Below are 25278 nucleotides of genomic sequence, written 5' to 3'. Positions count from 1 at the left end.
GTTTCAGTAATTTATTTTATCTTTAGAACAAATATTAATTTTTCAAAATCATCACTGTCATTCCCTTGTCGGTTTTGCATTTGCTCCTACACCATCTAGAACAATCCATATCACCCTTCACTAAACTTTCATCTGCAGGTGAATAAGTTTGACGAGAAATTTGATAAACAATAAACATTTTTTTTTAAAATTAATACCGTGATGCACATATTAGCACATTTTTTTTTTCATTATTTTAATTGTTAAATTTGAAATTGATTTAAGAGTAGCCCATACCAATGTTGCATCAGCCTGAGAGATTTGCTTAAAATCCCCCCCCCCCCAAAATAGTTTATTAAATTTAATAAACTATTATTAATTAAGTTTAATAAACTATTATTAATAAACTAGTATTAATTAAGTCAACAAGTCACCTTTTATAACATACATGATACCTGTATATGGAGTCGCCTCCTGTGGGTTTCCTGCAAAATGTATGAATAATATCTCTCCAGCAAATTTACAGTTGAAAATTTCACTCAAATCTGTATAAGGTCGAGTCGTTTGATAATAAGGATTTAATTTCTTTGCTTGCTTGATATTGATGAGATTTTTGCAGTATATCCCTAAGACCTTAAAATATTTTTGTTAAAGTTGTGCTCAATTTTAATTTACCACCAGTCTTTGACTGCAATGAATCTGAATGCAATGAATCTGAATAAATAAATAAATAAAATCTAGTTCCCTAGTAGTATTCGGGGGGGGGGGGGATTGTGAACCTGTGGAGCTTTTCCTGAAAATAAAATTGTAGCAAATGATGAGTTCAAAAACTTGTATAGTTCTATGAACACTTTAAAAAAAAAAATCTGTCTTTTTAGAATATGGCAGTAAGATTTTATTGTTTGAGGTCCACTTTTTGCTGACTTAACATCTTATGTGTTAATATGTTAATATATTATAAACTAAGTTTATATAAAATGATGTATATCTTGTGTTCATTTAAGAACAACAAAACAAAAGAAGCAGTGTTAGATAGAGATTTTATGCTGTCCAGCTTTGTTTTTCTGGTGAAATATTAAAACTTAACTTTTTAAATTTTGTTTTCTTTTCCTTAAATTTTGTAAAATATCAAAAGTTTTTGCTGCATTTTTTATCCTGCTACAAAACTTGATTTTCCGTGATACAACTTTTTTTATGGAACTTGATTTTCCTTGTTCTAAAGAGTGCTGCAAATCTGTCTGACTGAGTATGACTCCTGCAGAATGTGGTAAATTCTTATGTACTAATATATAATAGCAAAAATATGTGCTAACACCATGTTTAATTCCTTGCTTGCTATCATCAAATGCTTGTATTTGACAGGTTAAATAAATTATATTCCTTACAGGGACAATTTCTGTGGATCTGAAATTGAAATCCCCAGTGCACCTTGTCGCAAACTACACAAATTGTCTTCAACTATAATAAGTGCTTTTCCAACCTGGATTTTGTGTCATTTTGTGCTCAATATTTTATTTACTATTACACAATTTCTGCCCCCTATTTTTCTGGGGTAAGTGTTTCATTGTAATGTTTATTAAGTTAGTCTACTACTGAAAACTAGTTGAATCAAACCATTAGCTTTTTTGTGGCAATGTTTAGGAAGGTAATGCATTTCAAGTAACTTATAAAACAAAAATATGATTGCTATTATTGTCTTTATCTATTCATTAGCAGCTAATGGACTTGTAAAATGCTTTTTAATGTGATGTAATTCGTGTGGTTATATGTTCAGATGAATATTCATTTTTTTCCTTTTTTGCCATATTGTTTTGCTTGTTCCATTTTTTGTGCAATTGTATTCATCATTGTAAAAGATGAATTGTATTAATGGCATTAGTTTAGTTTTTTTCCATGTGTAATGTGATGTACAAGATCATGTACAAGGAAAAATAAATAGTCTAAAGGTATAACATACAATTAAATATTAATAATTAATTTATATTCATACTTGGTATGAATATAAATTAATTCATACCAAGATTAACAACCTTTTTTTTTTCTTGTCTCTTTCATTCTCAGCATTCAGAAATGCTAAAAAACAACTCCTGATGTTACAATTTTTCTTCAAAAACCAAAGTGAAAAAAAAAATGTAGCTAAAAAAAATTGTAGCTATGCTATGAACTAATAATAATAATAATAAAAACATACATTCTTGATAAACTATAAAAATGCATTATAAATAAGATGTGTACCACACAATGACTCTCTTTGAAGACAAAATTTTTTTTAAAGTGGTCCATGGAATTAAACTATGTTCCTAACTAGGGTTAGTACTTTCTGACATTAAATTAGAAACAAATTTGAAAAGCAATATGATGACTTGAAATAAGTCTGATCTCTTTTACAAAAGCAGTATTACATTTATTAGTTGAAAGTAACCATTCAATGCTATTTCAAAACGTAGTTCAAGACAATATTACAATTCATGTTTTGTACTTAATATGGAGATGATTTTAGTATTTTTTTAGAATTTTATTTCTTTAAATCTTTCACTATTTAACTTCAAGTTCTAAAATGAAAACTGCAAAAGCTCGAAATCCATTTTTATTTGAACTTCTCATCACATATTGAATATTGCTGGATAGTTTAAGAAAGTAAATACATTTGAAAAATCTATATCCTTTAGCTTTCTTTTGGAAACTTTGTATGATAGTAATTACCCTTGGATGCCTTATTTGTTCTGTGGAATATTAGCTTTGTCCCTAATTTTGAACCAGTGGGTTTCTACTGTGGCAACAATATATGCTGTGATGTCTGCTTTGCAAGTGAAGTCTGCTTTAATGTCTGCAGTGTATCGAAAGGTACTTATTTTGAAATGAGTCTTATCGCTTTCAATGTATATTATTCATGGTGTTATGGCTTGTACTTTTTACTTGCTTCTGATATTTGAATGCTAATCTATATAATTTCTCTACCACCCACTGAGATTTCATTTAATATAAATGTGTGCAAATCACTTAGTTTAAATTATTACAAAAGCAAATGTCAATCTTATAATATTCCATAGCTTAGAGAATTAATTTGATCATCTGTTTTATGTAGATAAAGAGTTTGAGCATATTATTACTAACTTATTTGGTTTTTTACATGCCAATTGCACAAACCACCATTAATTGCTCTGGTTACTAAAGCTAATAATTGATATTGTAGTTACTTTCATGCTTGTTTGCTGTAATCTTTCCAGGATGTTTCTGGCTGATGTTTTGCCTGATATGTCTCAGGCATTTTCAGAGCATAAATTCTAAGGCAAATTTTTTACCATATGGATCTTAATCCTAGTCCTCAAGAAATAGGGCACCAGTTTCAGATATGATGTCATATGATGTTATTGTTTCTGATTGGCCTACATAGTAGGTTGGATTATATATATTTATAAATATTTTTGTGTATTTACTCAAGAAGGAAAAAAAAGAAACTTGAAATTAAAGAGCTGTTAGATAAGCTAATTTTAAGTGTTTTATCGTCAATATTTAAACATAAAATTTGAAAGTAAAGATAAATAAATATTGCATTTATATATATATATATATATATCAATAGAACAATAAACGGACAAGGTAACAACACAGATAAATGATAGATGAAACCAGTACTCTTCAGCTGTGGAAACTTCATCCTATGGTCGAAAAACCAGAAATTTAATACTAAAACTAAGAATAGGATGTGCAATTCCGAAAAAGTCAACATTCAATATTACATTGGGCAAAAACACCACATGTAAAAAATGAATGCAGATTTTTGGAGCTAAGACTTAAAACTAAGTACTTGAGTTTCGTCACTGACATTAGAAGCCAAGGCTGTCAATAACGTCCCTCCACCGTACCGCCAGCAAAAATCAAAAGTCTAACCTATGTGTCCAGGTGTAAAAGTAAAATCCGCGTCCATCGGGGCCATTTCCGTGCCAGTCGATAAAAACATTCAATCCAATGAATATAAAAACTAAATAAATGTGTCATCCATAAAAACAGTTCCAAAGACGTTCCAGGTCGAGGGAAAAACTTAATTCACAAAAACATCATCAACTGGAGTCCAAACATTTGATTTACTCTAGAAAAATCATACATGTGACAAGTAAGACGGTTACAGTAAAGCGAAGTATTGGTTAAAGGCAATGCTACAGAAAATATTTTTTTACGAGATTATCTGGGAAATGGTTTTCAAGTGGTTTATTTTTAAGTAGATTAATTTCTTGGTTGAATGCTGTAATCGTGTTGCAGATTCTTTTGATTCTGATGGCGGTATGGTGGAGGGACATTATTGATATCCTTGGCTTCTAATGTCCGAGACGAAACCCCAGTGCTTAGTTTTAGGTCTTAGTTCCAAAAATCAGCATTCATTTTTTACTTGTGGTGCCAATGTAATCTTGAATGTTGACTTTTTCGGAACTGGACATCCTATTCTTAGTTTTAATATTAAATTTTTGGTCTTTCGACCATAGGATGAAGTTTCCACTGCTGAAGAGTACTGGCTTCATCTCTGTCATTTATGTATGTTGTAACCTTGTCTGTTTATTGTTCTATTGATGTTTATATTTATCTGGCTTATTTGTTTGGCTGCTTTGCGCATATTTGGGCTTCTGGTTTATGGTACTCTAATTTTTTCCTCTTTAATACATTTTCAATATATATATATATATGTGTGTACTACATAAACTTTGTAATCCTTGAAGCCTTTGTCAACAACTACAAAAAATATTCTAAGTAATTGAAATATTATAATTCATTATGGTATATTATATAATATACTAAATATACTATAAAATGTTTTTTTTTTTTTTGAAAAGGAGATTATTTTTTTGTTGACCAGTAAAACTCTCCAATGATTAGTTAAATTTTTCTGTGGACCACTCCCAGTCAGACAGACTAGTGGTTGAGAACTAGGGATTGCAATCCTGTATCCCGCACTGAATTCTATGCCACTAGTCCTGTGTACCTCAATCCAGCAGGATTGAAATTCAGGAACTAAAGGATTTTTTTTTTTCATTTAAAATGCTGGGGGTCTTATACTGATGTCTGAATCGCGTTCTTTTCTCCTCTCCTCCTCTTCTCCACTCATTTTACTCTTTTCTTCTATCCTTTATTTTAAGAGACATGATGAAGTGCAATCTGCCTGTAATATTTGATGAAACTGATCTATTCAGTGTTACCGCACTCGCAGCACACTATGAATTCATTTTGTTATTCTATAAACTCATCATTAAGTAGTAATTGCACATTAGGAGGACTATTAAACAATTTAAGAGAAGCATAATCATGATACATTAAACAGAAATGCACTCCTAGAAGTGATCAAAGTAAATGTTGAAATCCATCTCTGGTTTCTCATCTATTTCTGAATCATCAAGGAATTTCTTGCATTAGAGGATTGCATACAGAAAAAGCTTGATTTATACCAAGTCAACAGTAGTTTTTTGAGGAAGAATTCGATCAGAAGGTTCTGTGACTTTAAATACTGTATGTTAAGCAAAACTTGGCAGTCAGAGTCAAACTTAAGTGAATGTTTGAACTTAACTTATATTCAACAGAAAAGAACAGATGCAAGAGTGTTTTGCTGTATATCATAATAAGAGACAGCCCAATTATCTGAATCTGAGGGCAAATCCTAACAGTATTTTTGTGTCCCTAAGCGCAACAAAGTGAAGAATATTATAAAACTCACTCTACATCTAGGGGAGAAAGAAATCAACTTTCATCATAATATTACAAGTTACAAGATGAGGAGGGAAATGAGATCAATGACTCTAAAAAGAAAGAGATTGAAGCTGATAGACCTGAGATATTATTAAACAATGCTCTAGTTAGTTACTTAATAATTTTAAGATCATAATTTTCATAATTATTTTGAAATTGTCTTACAAATGTTGAAATGTCATATTGTTTTCAAGCTTTTGGTTTTATCATACTTCTCTCTGTTTTCAATTGTAACTTATTAAATTAATTCTAAGTTTGAATACAATTGAGACCTCTCAATCCTGCAGGATTAGTAAGTCTCAATCCCTAAATCCAGCAGACCCAAAAACAGTTTATAATTGCAATCACCATTGAGAAGCCCCGCTTCATAGTATCCACAAGAAAAAGTAGATGTCTAGCATCAAAGACAATTTCAAAAACCAATGTCTTTCATTGAGACTACAGATATCCCCCCCCCCTTTAACTCTCATAACTCTTTAGGTGAAAATATGTTTTAAAGTTTTTTTTGAGCAATCACGATTGCTTATTGCTTTCATTTGACTGTTTTGATGTGCTATCATTTTATTTTCCTGCCAGCACCCTCTGCAGCATCACCATCGACCGGCTCCTCACGATGCTGCTCCTATAGCGAAAACCGCCTTCAGGTTGCATCCATATCCTACACACACACGCATACATACACAACTACACACACACATACACAGAAACACATACACACACTTACACCTACACACACAAACACATTTACACACGCACACAAACACATACACACCCATACACACACAACTACCCACACATTCATGCCTGCACACAGACACAAACACATATGCCTACACATACCCTGCCCCCAAGCACACAAACACTCATACACACAACTACCAACACTCATGCCTGCACATAGATACAAACACACATGCCTACACACACACATACCCCCTACACACAAACACCCCACACACACAAACACACACGCCTACATACATACACACACACACTCGTGATTGCGAAAAACATAATTTGAATTCAAGATGACAAAATTGAAATTATTATATATATATATTTTTTTTTTTGTATCAAGAGTTAGAATACTACCCTTGAAAAAAATCGTCATCTAGGACGGAGTACCCTCTGGACTACTACCTTCTATGCCTTTAATGTTCAAAAGTGTCGCAATAACCCAGTGCAGAAGCAGATGAATTCTTTTTTGAAAAAAAAGGGATTATTTCCTTTTCCCTTCTAGCTCTTCTTCTTTTCAAAGTTTCTTAACATTTTTTGACTAATGAAACCAATGACACATATTGTTTCAAAATTGTAATATTAAAAAAAAAAATTGTGGTGAAAGGCTGCCCTTCTTGTTTTGCACCTTTAGATATGGCACTGCAACTGGTATATCTTTAATGCACTATATCAGGCTACCGAGCTAACTCATCCTTGTTCTAGCATTTGGAAAAAGGAGTGCTAAAGTATGAATAGAAATAATATCAGGAATGTAGTTGGTTTTCCCATTGACCAGTGTACCATAAAGGGAGATCTTGCTGTAATATATGTCAGCAAAGTGTTCAAACTGTGAGGTTTCCTTTACAGTAAGGAAATAGTTTCTTGAATCATATGTGCTTGATTGTGAAATTCTTTGTCTTGGATATCATATAATCGAATCTTGGAACATTTGTGACAAGCCTATTATGTGCTTGCTTAGTTTTACTTCTGCTACAAATCTCTTTGATAAACTTTTGATGCTTAGTACAATTAATCGGTGGTTGCAGTGCTTGGTTCCATTGAGCCCCTCTTTTTCTCACTCTATTGCAGTTTAAAAGTTTAAGCTAACTAATTTTTCATTCCAAATTAAAGTCTCAATAACTCCTGTCTTCGACCTTGGAGTGGTTTGAATGCTTCTTCGGATTAGCCAATGGGAGATTTCCTTTGGAATTGATACCCAAGCTGTTGAACTTTCTTATAGGTAATGAGAACACCAATGATGGAAATCTTTAAGTCTTCTTTTTTTGTAGTGAAAGTGATGGTTGGATAATTGCTGTTAATATGTTCACAAAACTTATTTGTAGTGGTGGCGATTCAGGGGGAGGGGGCAAGAGGGAGGGGCGACTGCCCCCACACTTTTTTCATTATCAAAGATTGCCTCATCGTTAAGATTTCAATTTCAAAGTATTCTGGGTGAGATTACCTGAACATTAACTTGACCAAATATTGTTTAAAATTTCAGTTTTAAAACTTCAATTTTGAAAATTTTCAGTGAGAAAATCCCTAAAGCGCATTCCCTCCTTCTATTAAACTCAACCTAAATTTGCATTATAAAGACTCCTGTTTGAGGGAAAAAAATCAGGAAGAGAATCCCCCTAGATAGCATAAAATTGCATTTTTAAGACTCCTATGGACCCTATTCACGGTTTCGCAATGGTCCCATCAGCTGTCCGTCTGCGAGTATTTTGACCAACAACCTAGTGTTAGTGGTATTTGAGGACTACTGGACTTCATAGGCATCATGAACAGGCTTAGGGCTTATTCAGACTTTGGACTGCATGAAAAATGCCAAGAAAAGGGAAAAGTAGAAAGAGAATTTGAGTTTTCACCATGCTTCTGATGAGGAACCAAAGAGCCTTAAACCCATAAAAATACGATAACAAGGATAGCATTTTGTATTAAATGAATTGTTCATCATTCTTATACAACGTTTCTTAGTTAAAAACCTTAAAAGCCTCTCATTTTTAAGTAGAAAGAAGAGCTAATAAGCCGCATAAATGAAAGTGTTATTACACGCTGTAGTACCCAATTTTTGTCTGCTTCAGTTCCCACAATGCACTGCAGTGAGTTTTTGACCCGCAGTGACATCAGGTAAGTAGGGTCCTTTTTTGGGGGGGGGGGGGAATCCGAATATCTTTTCCTGAAGTCCCCAAAGGAAGTTCAAGACTGAGTTTTTAGGATTTCATTTTCTCAAAAAAAGAAATACTGGGAGAATCTCCGAACCCTTTGTTCCTCCTTAAGTCAAAAAAGAAGTTTGAAATAACATTTTAAATGGTGTTTAAAAAAATGTTTTAAACTTTGCAAAATGTCTGTGCGAGAACCCCAAACCCCTTGCTCTAAATTTGCTAAAGACAGCTTTAATTTGCATCTTTAAGACATCATTTGAAGATTTTTTTAACGGGAAGAGCCTTCCTTACCCTTACATTACCAAAGACAGTCCAAACTTCTTCGTTTTTGTTATTATTATTCTTAATTTGGCTTTATTTAAAAAAAAAAAACATTACGAAGACAACCCTGGAAACTCCTCTCCATTCCCCAAACGTTCACAAAACTCTAGTAAAACGGCGTTTTTAAAACTACAATTCCAAGGCATGTATGCAAGAGAACATCAGAAGCCCCCCCCCCCCCCACTCCCAGTCACTGAAGATAGCCTAAAATAATCTGCGAATCCCTAAAAAATTTTTGCCCCCACACTTATAAGCCCCACTCGCTGCCTCTACTTATTTGGCTCATCCTCACGATGGCCACAACTAATAAAATAGGTTGATTTTAATCTTATTATAACCTCCGACAGGGTGGGATGTAATTTCAACCTTATTAAGATCTTTAGGACAACCTGACTGTCAGAGTAATATGAACTCATTATATAGCCTTGGTTCAAACAGATAACCCAACATATCACAATAGCAGAACCTCAGCCTGACTGACCTAAAGAACTTCTCAATGGATACAAGAATTCGATGCAATTGCTGCAAGAAAATTTTGCATCACGTGTGCTATTGTTATTAATCTCTCTTATTCACTACTGTTTTATTTTCATCATCAAAAAAAAAAAAAAATAAATAAAAAAAATCATGTTTTCAATGTGGATAAAAATCAAGATCCACACAAAATATTTTGTCAAGACTTTTCTTTTGAATTCATTGGTGCTTAAAAGCTGAGATGCATCATTCACAATGTTGAGAAAAATCCTGGGTGTATACCAGCATTCAAGCTTAGAGAACTGTCATGATTTTTATACAAGCCTTATAAATGTGATATAGATGCTTCAATAGTTACCTCTGAGCTGGCAGAGCGGTGTAATGGTTAGACACTGGTATCTTATGTCTAAAGGCACCTGGCTCCAGTTGGCAGATTTTCAAGATGCAGAACATCAACAGTGTTCATGTTGTATGATTATGCAGCATGTAAAACATCCTTTAAGTACTCATTTGACTCTAAATGCTCTTGGCAGAATTAAATTCCTAGTGCAGTTTTTCATCCAAGAGAGCCCAGGTGCTTCTATCTGGTGGAAAATCTGGGCATCAAAAGTTCTTGTGGTTATGGTATCTGCCAATATTGGTGCTACATGAAAACATAAATGCTGTATTGGAGGATTGCATTAGGTCTGCAAAAGGTAGTGCATCTGATGCAGCCTTATTAAAAAGAAAGAAAAAAATAGTCATCTCTGATTTAATGGAATGTTTAATAGACTACGGACAACATTGGCTGACGCTATATGTTTATAAATTTATTTGTAGTTAAACTAATTTTTAGTACAATAAATGTAAGTGTTTCAAACATACAGTTGCTTCTTTTTTGCTTCAATTTTACATTTAGATTGACAAAATAGTATATTATGAGACCCTGATTTTGGAATCCTGAAATCCAGCCAAAACCTGGAACTTTTTCCTTAAATATTAAAAGTGAAACAATGAAAGTAAAAAAAAAAAAAAAAAAAAAAAATTCCCACTTTTTAATGTTCAAAATGTTTAATGTTCAGCAATTACTTTTTGAAAATAAAGTGCCTTCAGTTCAGCTTCTTTTAAAATGTTTTATCAATGCCAAATGTTATGCGTAAATAAATGTTTTGCTGTAATTGTGCAGCAACCTTTTAACATCCACTTTTGGTTAACAATATATTTTTTTTCCTTCTCATAAATATGCAATGAACAAAAGTACAAAATTATTTTTAATAGATATGATTTATTTATTGTATTGATCGGCACATTGCATTATAATAAAGCAACATCCCTTTACTATACCCACTTCAAATTGTCTCTTACTTTTGTTTTAGCAAAATGAAATGTACTTGCATTCAGATTGATAAAAAAATAAAAGAAATTTAGCACAAACATTAGCAAAAACAGATCTATTGTGGCAAATACTCCACAGCAAGAGAGTTTTCATTATTTTTTGACTCAAAATCCAGAAAAGTTCAGGTCCTAAGCATTCCTATTCAGGGTCCCAAACTGTGGTAATGATAAAAGTTTTGTAAATTGTTCAAATATTTATTGCAAAGTGCTCTGCAAGAATGCTAGGCTTTTATTTACCAAAAATATTGAATTTTTGTGATTTGATGTGTGTGCAGCATGAAAGTTAAAGCATTGTATGTGCAGCATATGTATGTTTTTTTTTTAATTTATCAAACTTTATTTTATATCTATAAAACTACATGCTATGCTTTTCTGTTTTTGTAATATTTTTTTTTTTAATTTTTAAATTCTTTTGTAGGCACTAAAAATGTCCTGCACTACTAAGCAGTTATACAGCAGTGGAGAAATGGTGAATCTTATGTCTGTGGATGTAGAGAATGTTCACCAATTTGTTAAGTTTTCCTCACTCATAATGGAAATTCCATTAAAATTATTGATTGCTTCAATTTTTTTATGGAATACTTTAGGAATCTCATTTTTGTCTGGATTAGCTGTGATGTTTCTTGTTGTGCCTTTGAGCTACATAAATGGTAGAATTTTGTCTATGTTGCAAGTTAGTATCAATTTTAATCTTAAGTGTGACATCTATATATGTATACAAGGACTGTATTTTTTAAATAAGGTTCTTTAAGAATGATAGGGAAAATTGTTCATGATCAGCGCAGTGCTCGTGAATGATTGCTCCCAGCATGCTTTGCGCAGGTTTATATAGCACTTGCAACATATTGTCCGTCTGTGATCTGAGCTGTAGATGTTTATGATGTATTGACAATTGAGTTGCCGGTCTACTGTGAGAACCTATCTGCAATTTGATTCTTGAGTGCAATAAACTTAGTAGCCATACAAAAGAAGTGTCTTCTGGAGTGAAGTTTTTTTGCAAAAATGTTAAACTGCATATCTTTGCACAGCAGCAAGATCACTATGTCTTTTGGATAGAAGCAATAAACTGGATCATCCACCTTACCATTTGTAATTTGGAGCCCTTGATTTTCACTTGTTTCAGTAGGTGTAATTAGCAAGAGATGTATTTTTTGGATATTGAAACACTAGTTTGTTAAGCAGTATGTGAAACATTTGAGGAAAAATAGATTTGATCCTGTCTAAACATGTTAAAGTATCATGGTGACCAGAGTTTCACAATGAAACAGTCCTGAAATCTGGGGCCACTTAACATTTGAATTTTGTGATATGAGTTTGTTATTTTGGAAAAGTAATGTGGCATCCATGTGTTGCGATACTGAGGGTTCTCTGACCAAAATAAATGCAGGCTGTAAAACATTAATATTGGCACAGAATGTATCTGTGTTCATAGCATATAATCCAGCATAAATTCCAGCACAAAATATATGAAAATGACTACCATTGACATCTATGTGCTGTTGTTTTCAAATTGTGAAACATGCATTGCAGCTCTGGTTTAACTGTGAGGATTATTACCTGGCACTTTAATTTAATCCATAAGTAATAATGACTGGGAAAGAGATCAGGTGATATTGGAGGCCAGGCCATCTGTCACTAGCTGTTCTCTCCTCACAACACCGCTTGCATTCTTGACAAGGTTCTCCAAATGGTTCGTGTTATTACTTAGCCCATCTACAAGTTTTCTGCAAAGTATTTTCCAGTTTTTCTGGCTATCTTAAATCTTATATATTCTGAGTAACTTTTATTTTGGTTTCCCTATATATGTATGCTGACTGCTTCTTGTCATTTTGTTGCATTTACACATTTTTTTGTTTCACTCAATACCAAAGTTTAATTTAAGGTGATTATAATTTTGTTAATGTTTAGCTCATGTATAACCTGAAAAAATTGCTCATAACTAGTTTGATATAAAAATTACAAATTAATAAGATTATGTCTTATCAATCAATAGTGACTGCTGGCTGAAACACTCTGTAATAGGTACCGTTTGATAAAAATGAGTATTCTGCACTCAGTGGTAAAAATAATTATGGTCTAAATGAGATCATGATGCTCAACATGTTCCTACCTGACTACAACCTATTGTAAAGTAAAAATGATATTATAAAATAAAATTTGAGACAATTTTGAAAAACGTAAAATGTTTTTTTCAGAACATGGTTTTTCTTTCTGAAAATCAACTCAGAAGTATAAGTATTATAAGAACAACAGATTCATGTTTTAGTGTATATTTTATTTTACATGGAAATTCGAAACTTTACTTTGATTGTTGGTGTGCCTACAATTACAAATCTGGGTTCTAATTATGTTGCAGCGCAAACAGATGACTGTCAAGGATGAACGACTGAAAATTATGGATGAAATTATTCATGGAATAAAAGTAAGATTTAAAGTACTAAGTAAAGTGCTTAAATTCCTATTTTTCTAAATTCTAATTTCTGTATCTTTTTTTTTTCTGACTTATAAAATAATTTGCAAAAAAGATATTTTTCTACTATTTATCTTTAATTTCCTCTGTGTTAATCTAAGGTAATGTAACTGTATAGTCCAGTAAAATAGCATTTTTTTCCCATGGAAAATATTACTATCCTAGGTTTTTCTTCTCAAAAAGCTTTGGTATGCCTTCCTAAATGACACCTTAAAATTTCAATTACAGCAAAAAAATTTTGCTGCTAGCTACACCCCCCCTTTTCTGCGGGGGGGGGGGGGGGGAATTTGAACTTGGGTATCCAGGCAAATTAGGTATTGTTTTATGTGGAATTTTTAATGCTGAAGCTAATGACAAATAATAAGGCTTCTAAAAATAAGAGATGATCTGACACACTTTGAGCTATCTGTGAGATGCCATTTATCTGTTTATTATCATTCATTGATGGTTGAGTTTTCATTTTTTGCCAATAATTATATTGAACAGTGTGTGGCTTAGAAAGAAAAGATGATGAATAAGCAGTGACTGTGCCAATATAGTAGTATGCTTATGTTTACTGGAATCAATAGGGCTTCCAAGGCAGTCACGGGGGACTAAAAAAGCGACTACTGCAATTATTTTGAAAAGTTGCAGACTGTGATGACTATTTTAGCCCAAATTAAGACAAAAACGACTATTTTGTATCAAAAACTGTTACTATATCATTCTAAAAGCAACTGAAATGTAAAAAATAAGACAAATGTTTAAAAAAAAGGAAGTGTAAAAAAAATTTTAGTTTCAAATATCGTCGCCCAAACTTTCTAATTTCGAACTCGCTCAGGTCTGCTAAACTACGCAAAAAATCGCCAAATGGGTTACAAGGGCAGATTCAGGGGAGGATCAGAGGGACCCCCTTGTGACAAGAATTTTATTATAATTATTATGAACCTTCAAAATTTTAAATCCAAAAAACAAAAAATAGTGTGTGGAATCAGTTAACCTTTTTTTGTTTGGTCCTGTAAGGTATTTCTTTTGAAGATTCATTGCGTTCGTTTACTCGGCTATTGTTATTTTGAATATTTTGTTCACTTTCGAAAGAAGTCATCTCTAATGAGCTTAACGATTATTCAGAGCACTCTTCCACCTTAAAACACATGAATGTGTGCTTTTTCCAACCAGCTGTAGTCTTGTATATTCAAAGCTTACGGCAATGTGACCAGCCTGTCTCCCTAAAGAAAAATGAGTTTTGATAAGAATTTGAGGGAGAATATGAGCCCCCAAACACTTAGCAGGGGGGGGAGATCTGAAAGGGTTTTTAAACTCATTTGAAAGGGGGTGTTGCCTTATAGCCCATGAATGGGTGCCATGTTAAGGGGGATTAACATCCCTGCTCAACTGATACTTTTTCTACATCAGAGGTTAATGCTGGCTATTGTAACTTAACCCCCTTTACGAAAATTTCTGGGTCCGCATTGATGAACTACACTGCCTTTTATGTATATCGCCAAGGATAAGTAATAAAACAGATTTTTTTCCTCCTGGCGCCATCAGGCACCTAATGCATATTTCTTGCCAACAAGAATAACAAATAACATGAATAACCTCATGAAGGGGAATATAAGTTTTAGTTTTGGTGGTTGGCAATTACAACCTTGTACAGGAGTACTTGGTACAGAGGGAAGTGGTTTCGATTTCAGAAACAAATGCATTTAATCTCATTTCACAAATGCTGAATAAATAGCAAAACAAAGTTTAAAGGAACAAAGTAGATATTTTTTTTAGATATTTAGGTTACTCCACATCAGCACTTCCCAAATTGTTCTGCAGAACCCAGGGGGTTCATAGAGATCCACAAAATTCTCAATCTTAATTTTCCAATCATTTTTTTTAACTTAAAAAATCTACTTAAGGAATGAACTTTCAAAACTTAAGCTTAAATTTTAAACTAAAATTGAATCAATTATTGCAGAAAGGGCATAAGTCGCATTTTTTTAAAAATTGAGTTAGCTGTGGTTTTCCCATATTTGTATATAGAGACATCGACTTGTGTAGCAGGGAAGTCGATTTTTGTACAACAAAGCACTTTATTTAGGGGTCACATTTTTCATTTAGTGCAGAAAGGACATAAGTCTCGGACTTATGCCCTTTCTGCACTAAACGTAAAGGAGGAAATAGTAAGACGCAATGGCAAAATCCTAGAAGAACTAGCTTTTTTGCCGAAATGAAGTAAAAACAAATAACTCCTTCGATCAAGTATAATTTCGGTAATGGTTGGTTCGTCAGTTCAGGGTGTTTAGGGGGGGAATTCAAAATCACGGAATCAGAATGATATTCGTTATTTTCTCAATGGCTTTATAAACATCACTCTAGAAACTGCAAAAAAACTGTATGCTTTCAGTGAGATATACGCTGGTCAAAATAAGTACAACACTGCTGAAGACTTTTTCTAGAAATAACACTGAAGAAATTTAATAAGATTGCTGATGACGTTACTCTGAGAGGACATTTGTTTATCATTTGCGACCGGGATTTTGGGACAGTAAAGTAAATGTTAAACATATATGACAGATTATAACCATGTGAAATCCAATCTCTTCTAAGTGAAATCCTGAAATTACATCAAGATGCATCCTCAAATCTGTTGAAAACAATAAAATCTGTAACTGCTAAAACAAGTGCCCTTTATTTTTTAAGTGGACTTATCTCCAAAATTGAGATTTTAGAAAAAGATTCTACTGGGCGACAAATATTTTCAATTCTCAACATTCATGATGTTTAAATATTTTATAGAACATCAAAGGAACGGTTTCAGGCTAGCTATTTTATAGACGGTTTTCAAGAGAGTATTGCAAAGTAATGCTTGTTGGCTGAACTACCTTTGCCAAAGGAAAAATTTTCATATTGTTAGAAGAAATAACAAATATCAAGATGATTGTTTAGTGCAATTTTGAACATAGTCATACTAATATATACATTGAACTTGGTACACTAAACTAGACAAGAGAAGGATAAAAAAAAAGATATTTTGTTGGATGTTTTAATGTTAGAGGTTGTTTTAAAGTTAATTTGGCTCACCATTTTTGACACTTTTCGGTTTTCTTTTTAATTAAAGAATTTTGCACCTTTTTTTTAAAGTGATATGCTTCCAAAAAATTGGGGAACCTAAGTTGCAACTTATTTAGCTTATTGATGAATCCTAGTGCTTTTATCACTGTTGGATTTATCCTATACCCAGTGGTACAAGGAACTGTTTACTAAATAAACAGAAAGTATCCCTCTCTTCTAAATTAACTGCTCCATTTAAGTCAAATATTTTGTCCCAAATTGGTTGCTATATTTTGAAACTCTTGTACTAGATATTAAAACTGATAATTTTATTTTAATATTTTTCAGAAACTTCAGGATGCTATCAAACAACAACATTTACATACCAGGCATTCCCTCTTGAAATAAACACCAAATTAGTTTCATAAATTTAGAGTTTATTGTGTTAAGCAAAGCTCCATTTTTTAAGGACTCTTTCCCTAATAATTGCATAAAGCTCTCTTCTAGCCGGACGATTTACTGATTGTAGTCCCAATGCCGTGCCGTCCCTATATGCAAGGTCGTGCGGCGCACGACGGCGCCAGAGTCAAAAAGGCGCCAAGCTTTGCCAATCAAAAATGTTCCAAATGGGAGGGAAAGTTTCCAAACCAAATAATATCAATAATAATAATAATAAAATTGAACTTTTCATTATATATATAAAAGTAGCTGTGAAATTATACTGCTCATTAAAACAAGCAATCCTCCTTGCTGCCTATCTATAAGGAAAAATTATTCCTTTTTCCCGTCTAAATATGCTATTCAAAAGCGCAATCTCTTACACTGAAAACATATGATGCTAATTAATCCATACATTAGCAATTTTCGTCATATGTGGAGCCATGAATGGTATTTCTATAATTTCACAAGGTTGAGCATACGAAGCAGCGCAAGAAATTTGCTATTCCCTAGTTTGGTTCTTGCGATGAATATGCTATATTATAATTCGTGGAATATGTCTTTTTGTGATTTTTAACTATTGTTCGTGGTAATTTCACTGCAGCATGTTATCATACATTAAAAACTACGATAACCACATATACATATTATTTACTTGTGCGTAATATGCATATATTGTAGTTAATAACTTAGATTAAGCTTTTAGTTCCGAAAAGTAACGACTTGACCATAATTACTCAATTCCTCCACCCCATTTTTCTTCAGCTATTTGTGTACTAGTGGTACCTGCACGGCTTTGCCCGTAGTAGAAAATTAAAAGGTCATTTGGTTCGCAGGTATATTTACAAATTTTGAATGATGAATTTCTCCCCAATTTGCTATATTTATTTGCTTGCCCCTGTTACGGTTCCACGTTATGATAATTTCGTAATTTATTCGTCCACATTGTGATAATTTGCTCGGTAAAATGTTCTTAAATTTGGAAGAGAAAAAGAACAAAATCGAATTTTCAAAAAACCGCTTCGAGTTGCACCCCAATGCTACAAACTAATTTTGTATCAAATTGCATGAAAATCGGCCGAACGGTCTATGCCCCTCACAGAGATCCTGACAGACAGAGATCCAGACATCCAGATTAAATTGAAGAAATAGCTTTGGACAATGTGTTTGTTTTATATATTAAATTCAATGCCTTGTTAACGATTTCGTATTTTAGAATTTTTCGTTTTACCCGCAAGTTTCAGGCTCAGGTTTTAAGGTGGAATATTCTCTACAATATTATCCTTCAATTTATAAACATAATTAGTACCCTCCTGTTCCGTGCCTCAACCAGAAGGGGGTAGGGGTCCACAGGCACCCCTCTGGTTGCACCACCCCATGGCCTCCCAGCCCAAGACTTAGTTGAATGTTTTTAAACTAAGATGAATTAAAAATATTTACTATTGAAGGGGGGAGGGGAACGCGTCTTTGGAAAACAAAGTGATTTTAATAAGGAAAAAATAATAATATTGCGGTAAAACTGTAATTTCCTTTCAGCTAATTGGTCAGCTACTCCCCCTCCGTCCTATTTCTTTTTTTCATTATTGTTTTTATTTTTTCTAGCACGAAAAAATAAGTTAGAATAGCCTCCGAACCACTTCTCCTAATGTCCTAGAATACTGCTTAGGTTTTTAGGACTTGAATTTTGAAAACATTTCCAGGGGGAAGCTCCAGAATTTCCTTCTTGTAAAAATCTTCAAAGTTGTCTACAATTGCATTTATGGAAGTTAAATTTCGAAAAATTGAAAAGGAGAAAATGGGTATTGATTTCTATTTATTTTTCAAAAAAAAAAAGATCGGGTAGAATCCCCGCGTTCCATCCCTCATTCTAACGTCAATAAATATGGCCTATAATCGCATTTTAAGGCTTCAACTTTCTTAAGTTCCCGCGGAGTCCCTTGTACCATTTTTTCCAATAACACCATCAAAGACCGTCTAAAATTGCGTTTTTCAAACTAAAAGTTTCAAATATTTTCCGGGGAGAACCCCCAGACCCCTCTTATTAAAAGTTTTTTTTTTTTTTTTTCAATTTGTGCCCCCCTAAAACTATTTTCTAGTTAAGCCACTGCTCCTGTCATGTTTTGACATTCATAAAAGTTTTATTAACTGTTCATCACTTAGAGATTAGATAGATATTCAAAGTGGCTTTATATAACTTAGATATTAAAATATTTTCTTCTTCCAAAACGCATTATTAGCATATCAGAGGAGCTGCTGAAATCGGAATAACTTCGAGATATAAAGTAAAAACGTACACCATATTGCGAAATTAAATATTCACACATTATTTTTTGTATAAATTAAATGCCAAACTTTTTTTTTAAATTTTATATTTGTCTACAAAATCTTTCTCCAGGTATTAACTATATTTTCCTCGAACGCCAGAGCGTAAAGGCGCTCAAAGGACATTTGCACGACGGCGCCGATCAGGCTTGGCGTGGCCCTGTGTAGTCCTTCAAAATGACTGTGGCTTAAGAGTATGCAAGCTTTAGATTTTTGAGACTAATTTGGCAATGATTTAAGGAGGGAATATCAGTAAATGTTATTGGATTGCATAGCAGTCTGAAATCTCTAAAAATGTTCATACAAAATCATAAAATTATCAGTATCAAGAATCAGTACAGAAGTATTTACAGTAGATCCTTATCTTATGCAGACTTGATTATACAGTTTAAGATCTGATGTCATTATTTTGTTTTACGTGGATGAGTTTTGATTTTACACAAATTCGGTGTTGCATACAGTAAAATTTTCCATTCCTTCAAAATCCAAACTTTTGAAATTGCCGATAACATGCAATAAAAGTGATGCTAATAAGTGAGCTTGGGCCCTTGGAGAAATTTTTTTTATGATTGGTTCCAGAGCTCTTTCCAGAAGTAAGGATACTAAACTCACACAATTCAAAGCTCACAGGAAGAAAAGGTTTTAGAAGTGACAAATGAGGAAAAAACCAAGGAGGGTACAGATATCAATGGCACACAAGCAAAAACTTTCACATTGGAAACTTTTGAGCCATTCCTTGACAGTGGCAAATGATCTTTCTGATTTGTTAGTGAAGGAAGATCCCCTCTTGGAAGTAATACGAGAGATCACAGATGCGGTTATACCCTGTAAAAAAACTACTGAGAAAAATTATTAAGATCTGCCAAAAGACTATCATAACCAGCTCTTTTTTATAAACAATAAGTTAATTCATGTTTTCTTCACGCACATTGTGCGTATGTATTGAAATAAATGCCCATTAAACTTATATATTTATCTTAACACTACTAATAAGTTAAATTTCATAATTTAATTTATGCAGTATTTTCATGGAACTTCTAAATGAAACGGTCTGCTGTAAAGGTTACAGGTAATTTGTAATGGAAGGGGAGTAGCATTTTTATTCAATTACTCTACTCATTCTTTATGCTATCTTATGTATGTTATCTTAAAACATGTTCTATATGTTACCTTAAATCAACATCTGCAATTTCTTTGATGTAGGTCTTGAAGCTTTATGCATGGGAAATTCCATTTATGCAACAGATCAATGCCATTCGTCAAAAGGAAGTTAGCTACATCAGAAAAGCACTATTTTGTTATGCTTTCAGCTCATTTTCATGGGGTTGTACACCTCTTCTTGTATGTAATATTATCTTATTTTGAGACTAGTATATAATACTTTATATTTACTCATTGCCATAGCTACCCATAGTGTGCGGTGCTTATATTATGTGTGTATGGAGCCAGGAGCAAACAGACTTGGTTGTTTGCCTCCTGGGAGTAAAAAGTCAAAAAATTACTAGTTAGCCATTACTTTGAAGATGTGAGAAAGACTAATGAAAGTAAATGAAATGCAGAATAGCATAATCAACTGATATTGATTTTCTTGTACATATTTGTAAATGCATTTCCTGTGTTTTCACAAGAATTGTGTCATCATTTAAAGAATTTCTTGAAGTTTGGACTTGTAACAATATATGTACATATATATATGCAAATGATTAGATTTTCAACATATTTGTGTAAAATAGGTGACGGTAGCACCACCTACAGTGCAGTTAATTAAATAGAATTGCAGGTTTCTCACACACAAATTACTTCTGAGCATTGTTACCTGGGGGAAAATGTTGAAATAACTCCTGTATGAAGGAAAAATACTTTCCAATATGTATTTGAGATTGATAGAGGTTGAATTGTGGTTCACTGATATTGCAGTTTATTATATTGCAGTATTGCTTTAGGCGTCGGCGGAGATACTAAGACTGCTGAATATGGAATTGCCGGGTTCAAGACAGTCATAAGAAACGCTGTGCTATACCTCAGAGGTACACTGTTACTAACAGCAGAGATGACAATCATTGTGACCGTTGGACCTAAAGGGATTGTACAGCCATGTTGTGAGCCTTGAATGATGAAATGCAGTCATTGGCAAGACAACAAGAGTCTGCACAAACATTTTTACATCATTAGCGGCGATGGCTATGGCTTTGTCTACCTTTGACGCTGCATCACAGATTGAAGTGCCTTCTGCTGTGTGATCATAGACAATCCTGGAAGCAGAAATGGCATCACATTATGCTTTAAGATGAATTCTGGCTGTGCTTACAACAACATGATGGTTGCTATCATGTTTGGCAGCATCATTGAGAACACACAGTGCCAGCATACCATGGGCGTCGCGGCTGGGGGGGGGTCCAAGGGGTCCAGACCCCCCAATATTTGAGGACCGGACCCCCTCAATATTTGAAAATCGAACCCCCTCGATAAATGTCAAGACGAAATTCATTATTTTGGGGAAATTATTTTTGCTTTGAAGATTTTAAACAGTTGCATAAGACATAATTTACCATGTTTAATTTATATCAAATAAAACGAAATGAACATCGAAAAAAAATGAACTAAAAAAAAAAAAAACAAAATAGGAGATGTGTATAGTGAACGGAAAGTGAACTCCAATGACAAACCATTGCTCTGCTCTCTGCGCACACTAGCTTCAGTGGAGGGTGCTAGAAAGGGGACACCTTCTCCCGAGTGCAATGTCAATCATCCATAGTCGTGTCGCCGGCCTCCCCATCTTGAAAACCATTCCAGCGTATTTGTTGCTATTTAGAGGGAAACAACGGGACAACTCTAAGATACTGAAACTAGATGGACAACTCCCCCCCCCCCCCACTTTTTTTACCACTCTCGTGCTAATAAGTCAACAGAAATCAGACAGGGATCTAAATTTCTGCCCCTTTCTTTCTTATCTCGTTTCTCGGCACTTCCAGGTTTCTGTTTCTCCGATTCGATTCAATTTATAGCGATCCTGATGTTACCCAAACAAAATGAGACACCATACCTCTTTGGCGGTTTTTTGCAGCTGACAACAACACCAAGGCTAAAGGATGCACAAAAATTTAGAAGACCAAGTAGCTAGTCAAAGGTTAAGTTTGGAGTAGAAAGGGAAAGGAGAGACGTGTCATGTGTTTGACATTATTCAACACGTTGGTTTCAAAGTACCTTACCGAAGCGCGGTTTCTCAAATGTGTTTGCGGCATCTCAAACTTGACCAAAAAAGCGTTACATTACAGAGAAAAAGAGGAGGAAAATTAACGTGCTATTTCAAAAGCAAATCGTAAGCCAGCATAACGATGGATACTGTGATGTCGCTTCCGATATACCAACGAAAAAAGAAGCGCAAGATGACCAGGGAAAAAAAAACAGAAATAAAAGGAGCTTCCCTATTGGGAAACGTTCCGACAAAAATAAAGATAATTTCATGTGGTCTTATGGTCTCCTTGAGAGTAGGTGACCTGAAGAGCGCTCCTATTTTGGTAAAAATACTTTTTTTACATATTCGATTACGGCTATGGAGAGAGCCGAGTTGGCTTGAAACGAGAAAATGTAGCAAACCTTCTACATCAAATGAACCTGAGCAATTTTTAACTACTGAATCATCCAATCATCATCAACATGTACGGAACCATCTTCCAAAGGTCAAAAGACCGTGATAGATAAGTACCATTCTGTTTATTGTAATACATGCAGGAGCTCCCCGATTTTATACTATTCAAATGGGGTTACTTCTCGATTTTCCAAATGAAATTCCTAATTACCCACATCACTACATCTAATGAGAATATCTTTTTAGTGCAATATTTCACAAAAAAACTACTCGAAATTTGAAGACTCGTCAGACAAAATTTTCTGGGAAAGGAAAGTTTATGAAAGTTCACAGTGACCTCCTATCGAGTAGCCCCTGAATGCCTGCTAATCAGGTATGCCTTACAGTCAATATTTTGACATTATGAGTCCTATCGGAGCTAATGCGTTCAACTTCCTCCTTTTTTTTTTAAATGTTTCATCTTTTATAAATTTTAATGGAATAAATAATACTCCTTTTAGTTATTAAAGCTTAACAGAAAATTATCCATTAATAATCCTGCTTTATTGAACAAATTTTATTGAAATAACCATTTTAAAACTTATTGTCACGTGTCAGAAAAAAGCAGTTCATTTCTCTCTTTCCCATCGTCCGCTGATCAGAATTCAATTATACACCAAATGCTGTTTGTTCTCTGTGTAGGCCAGTACTTTTCAATCTGTGGGGTGTGCCTCTCAAGGCAGGCCTGTCACTTAGAGGATCAGGAGGGGCATTTTCCTCGCTGACTTTGAGAAATCAGAAATTAATGTATTTACATGGGCATGGTTTTTGCTGTTTTTTTGGTTTTATATGCATTGAGTGTATGGAGGATTCAACAAAAAAGCAAAATTTTGGTGCATTTGTTACAAAAAACCTGAAAAAATTAAGAAAATACTTTAAAAGGTTGCATTATTAAAATACGATATCATGAGAGCTTAATTATTTGTGTCTTATTTTATTTTTGTAGTTGTGTTTTTCGTAGGTTCGTGAATGTCATAACGGTGAATTATATACTTTAATTTTTTAATTAAAAAACATCAAATTAAACTCCTTCGAATCCAACTTGTGCCAAGAACTTAGAACTGCAGGGTTTATCACTATGTAACATAAAAATTTAATTATACAGTTGTTGCGGCTTATATGAGTCACATTTTGTTCTAAACAGCTCTGATTCCATAAAGCGACTGATTCAATAAAGCTGGATTTCGTTTTTGATGATTTCATTCATTAATAACGGTTAATTCAACTGTCCACTGTTTCAAAATGTTGAAAATTTGGTGCGGCTACTCTTGGTGTGCCGCCCTTCGTCGTGTAAAGCTGAAAGAAGCTTCAGTGCGCTGAGAAAGCTGAAATTGTATCTAAGGTCGACTATGACACAAAAGCAGTTGAATCATGTTGCTTTATGTTACGTTCACAAAAAACATCTTGGACGAAATTGATCACAAAAAACAGCACGGATATTCGTATCCCATGTGTAGTCTAGAAAAAATGTATTTGTTGGTATTTAATTTTTTTTTCTTATTGTGTAATATGTAAATCAAGATGTACCCGTTTAAAAGTATTGTATTAAATGTAAACTCATTTCTATTTGATGTCAAGTTTTTGTCTCATATATATATATACACACACACACACACATATACATATATATACACGAATTTTTCTTAATGCAACTTGAAAATGACAAGAGTCAGAATGGTCCCCCCCAAAAAATCTCAGCTGACGATGCCAATGCAGCATACATTAAACTTCATCATGCTGGCCCATAAGCTGAAGTGGTGGTATGGGGAGTCTGTGGCGCATTACTTGGACACTTATTGTTCACATTGTCATTACTTTGAACAGTAGACTTTTTTTTTCTTAGTGTTATGGCCCATTGCTCTTCCCAGTAGTCAAGCCCTGCAAAATGCTGTGTTTCATGAGGACAGTGCCTGACCTCATGTTGCTGGTATTGTATGCTGGTCTTAGTACACAAAATATTCCGATGCTTCCCTGAACAAAGCATACTCTTTATATTTCACTCATAAAAAACATATGATTAATGATTTTCAAGTGATTAACTTCAACCAAGTATGATATTTATAGTTTGAGTGTGTCTCAGATATTAATGTTCATAAAGTTTTTTAAAAGTTATACTTGGAAAACGCATAGCATGTTTGTGTTAAATCAACAAGAAAAACTTAGTTCATGCGTTTTTTCTGTGACAAGCCATTGTACAACTTAATTGATGAAATATGCCAAAGATCTAAAAATATCTTCTGTAAAAAGTTTATTTTAAAATGTATAACTTCAAACATTTAAAAAGAGAACATAAAGTATGTTAATTTCTAGAAATTTTAACAGAAACTTTGTTTTATTATATGTACAATTTTATAGTTTCATAGATGGAACCATAATTTTTTTAAATTCATAATTAACTTTTAGTTTTGTGTAAAGATCTTGATTTTTTTTCAGTTGACTCTATTATTGAGTATTCTTGTTTTTGCATGTTTCTGATGCATTTAAATATTCTTAAACTGTTATTATTTTGGGTATTTTGCAATAGTTAATATTTCCCTTTACGTTTGATGAAATCAGTTTTGGTGGAAACAGTTTCTCTCTTTATGTTTTAATTTTTGCAATCAAGTTCTTCATTCTCTGCAAAATAGAAATGA

The 25278-nt window shown here is 33.5% G+C and overlaps 1 protein-coding gene across 1 annotated transcript; it reads left to right on the top strand.

Moving 5' to 3' along the window:
* Window positions 1-1427: 1427 nt before the first annotated feature.
* Window positions 1428-24559, top strand: LOC129219097 (ATP-binding cassette sub-family C member 3-like). Its single transcript, XM_054853417.1, has 5 exons — window positions 1428-1531; window positions 2649-2823; window positions 11182-11436; window positions 13120-13204; window positions 24489-24559. Exons 2-5 carry the CDS (start codon window positions 2689-2691, stop codon window positions 24557-24559), a joined length of 546 nt encoding a protein of 181 aa, XP_054709392.1. The 5' UTR covers window positions 1428-1531; window positions 2649-2688.
* The last annotated feature ends 719 nt before the right edge of the window (window positions 24560-25278 follow it).

Source organism: Uloborus diversus, chromosome 3 (assembly GCF_026930045.1).
Source record: "Uloborus diversus isolate 005 chromosome 3, Udiv.v.3.1, whole genome shotgun sequence".
Classification (NCBI taxonomy): Eukaryota; Metazoa; Arthropoda; class Arachnida; order Araneae; family Uloboridae; genus Uloborus; species Uloborus diversus.
The sequence above is the reverse complement of the archived record's forward strand: the minus strand, read 5'-3'. Positions and strand labels throughout refer to the sequence as shown.

Excerpts from the sequence above, each read along its gene's own strand:
- LOC129219097 (XM_054853417.1), top strand. The coding sequence starts at position 2,689 with ATGCCTTATTTGTTCTGTGGAATATTAGCTTTGTCCCTAATTTTGAAC. Across the intron at positions 2,824-11,181 it reads TGTCTGCAGTGTATCGAAAG|GCACTAAAAATGTCCTGCAC; the intron begins GTACTTATTTTG and ends ATTCTTTTGTAG. Across the intron at positions 13,205-24,488 it reads AGTAAGATTTAAAGTACTAA|TGTTATGGCCCATTGCTCTT; the intron begins GTAAAGTGCTTA and ends TTTTTTTCTTAG.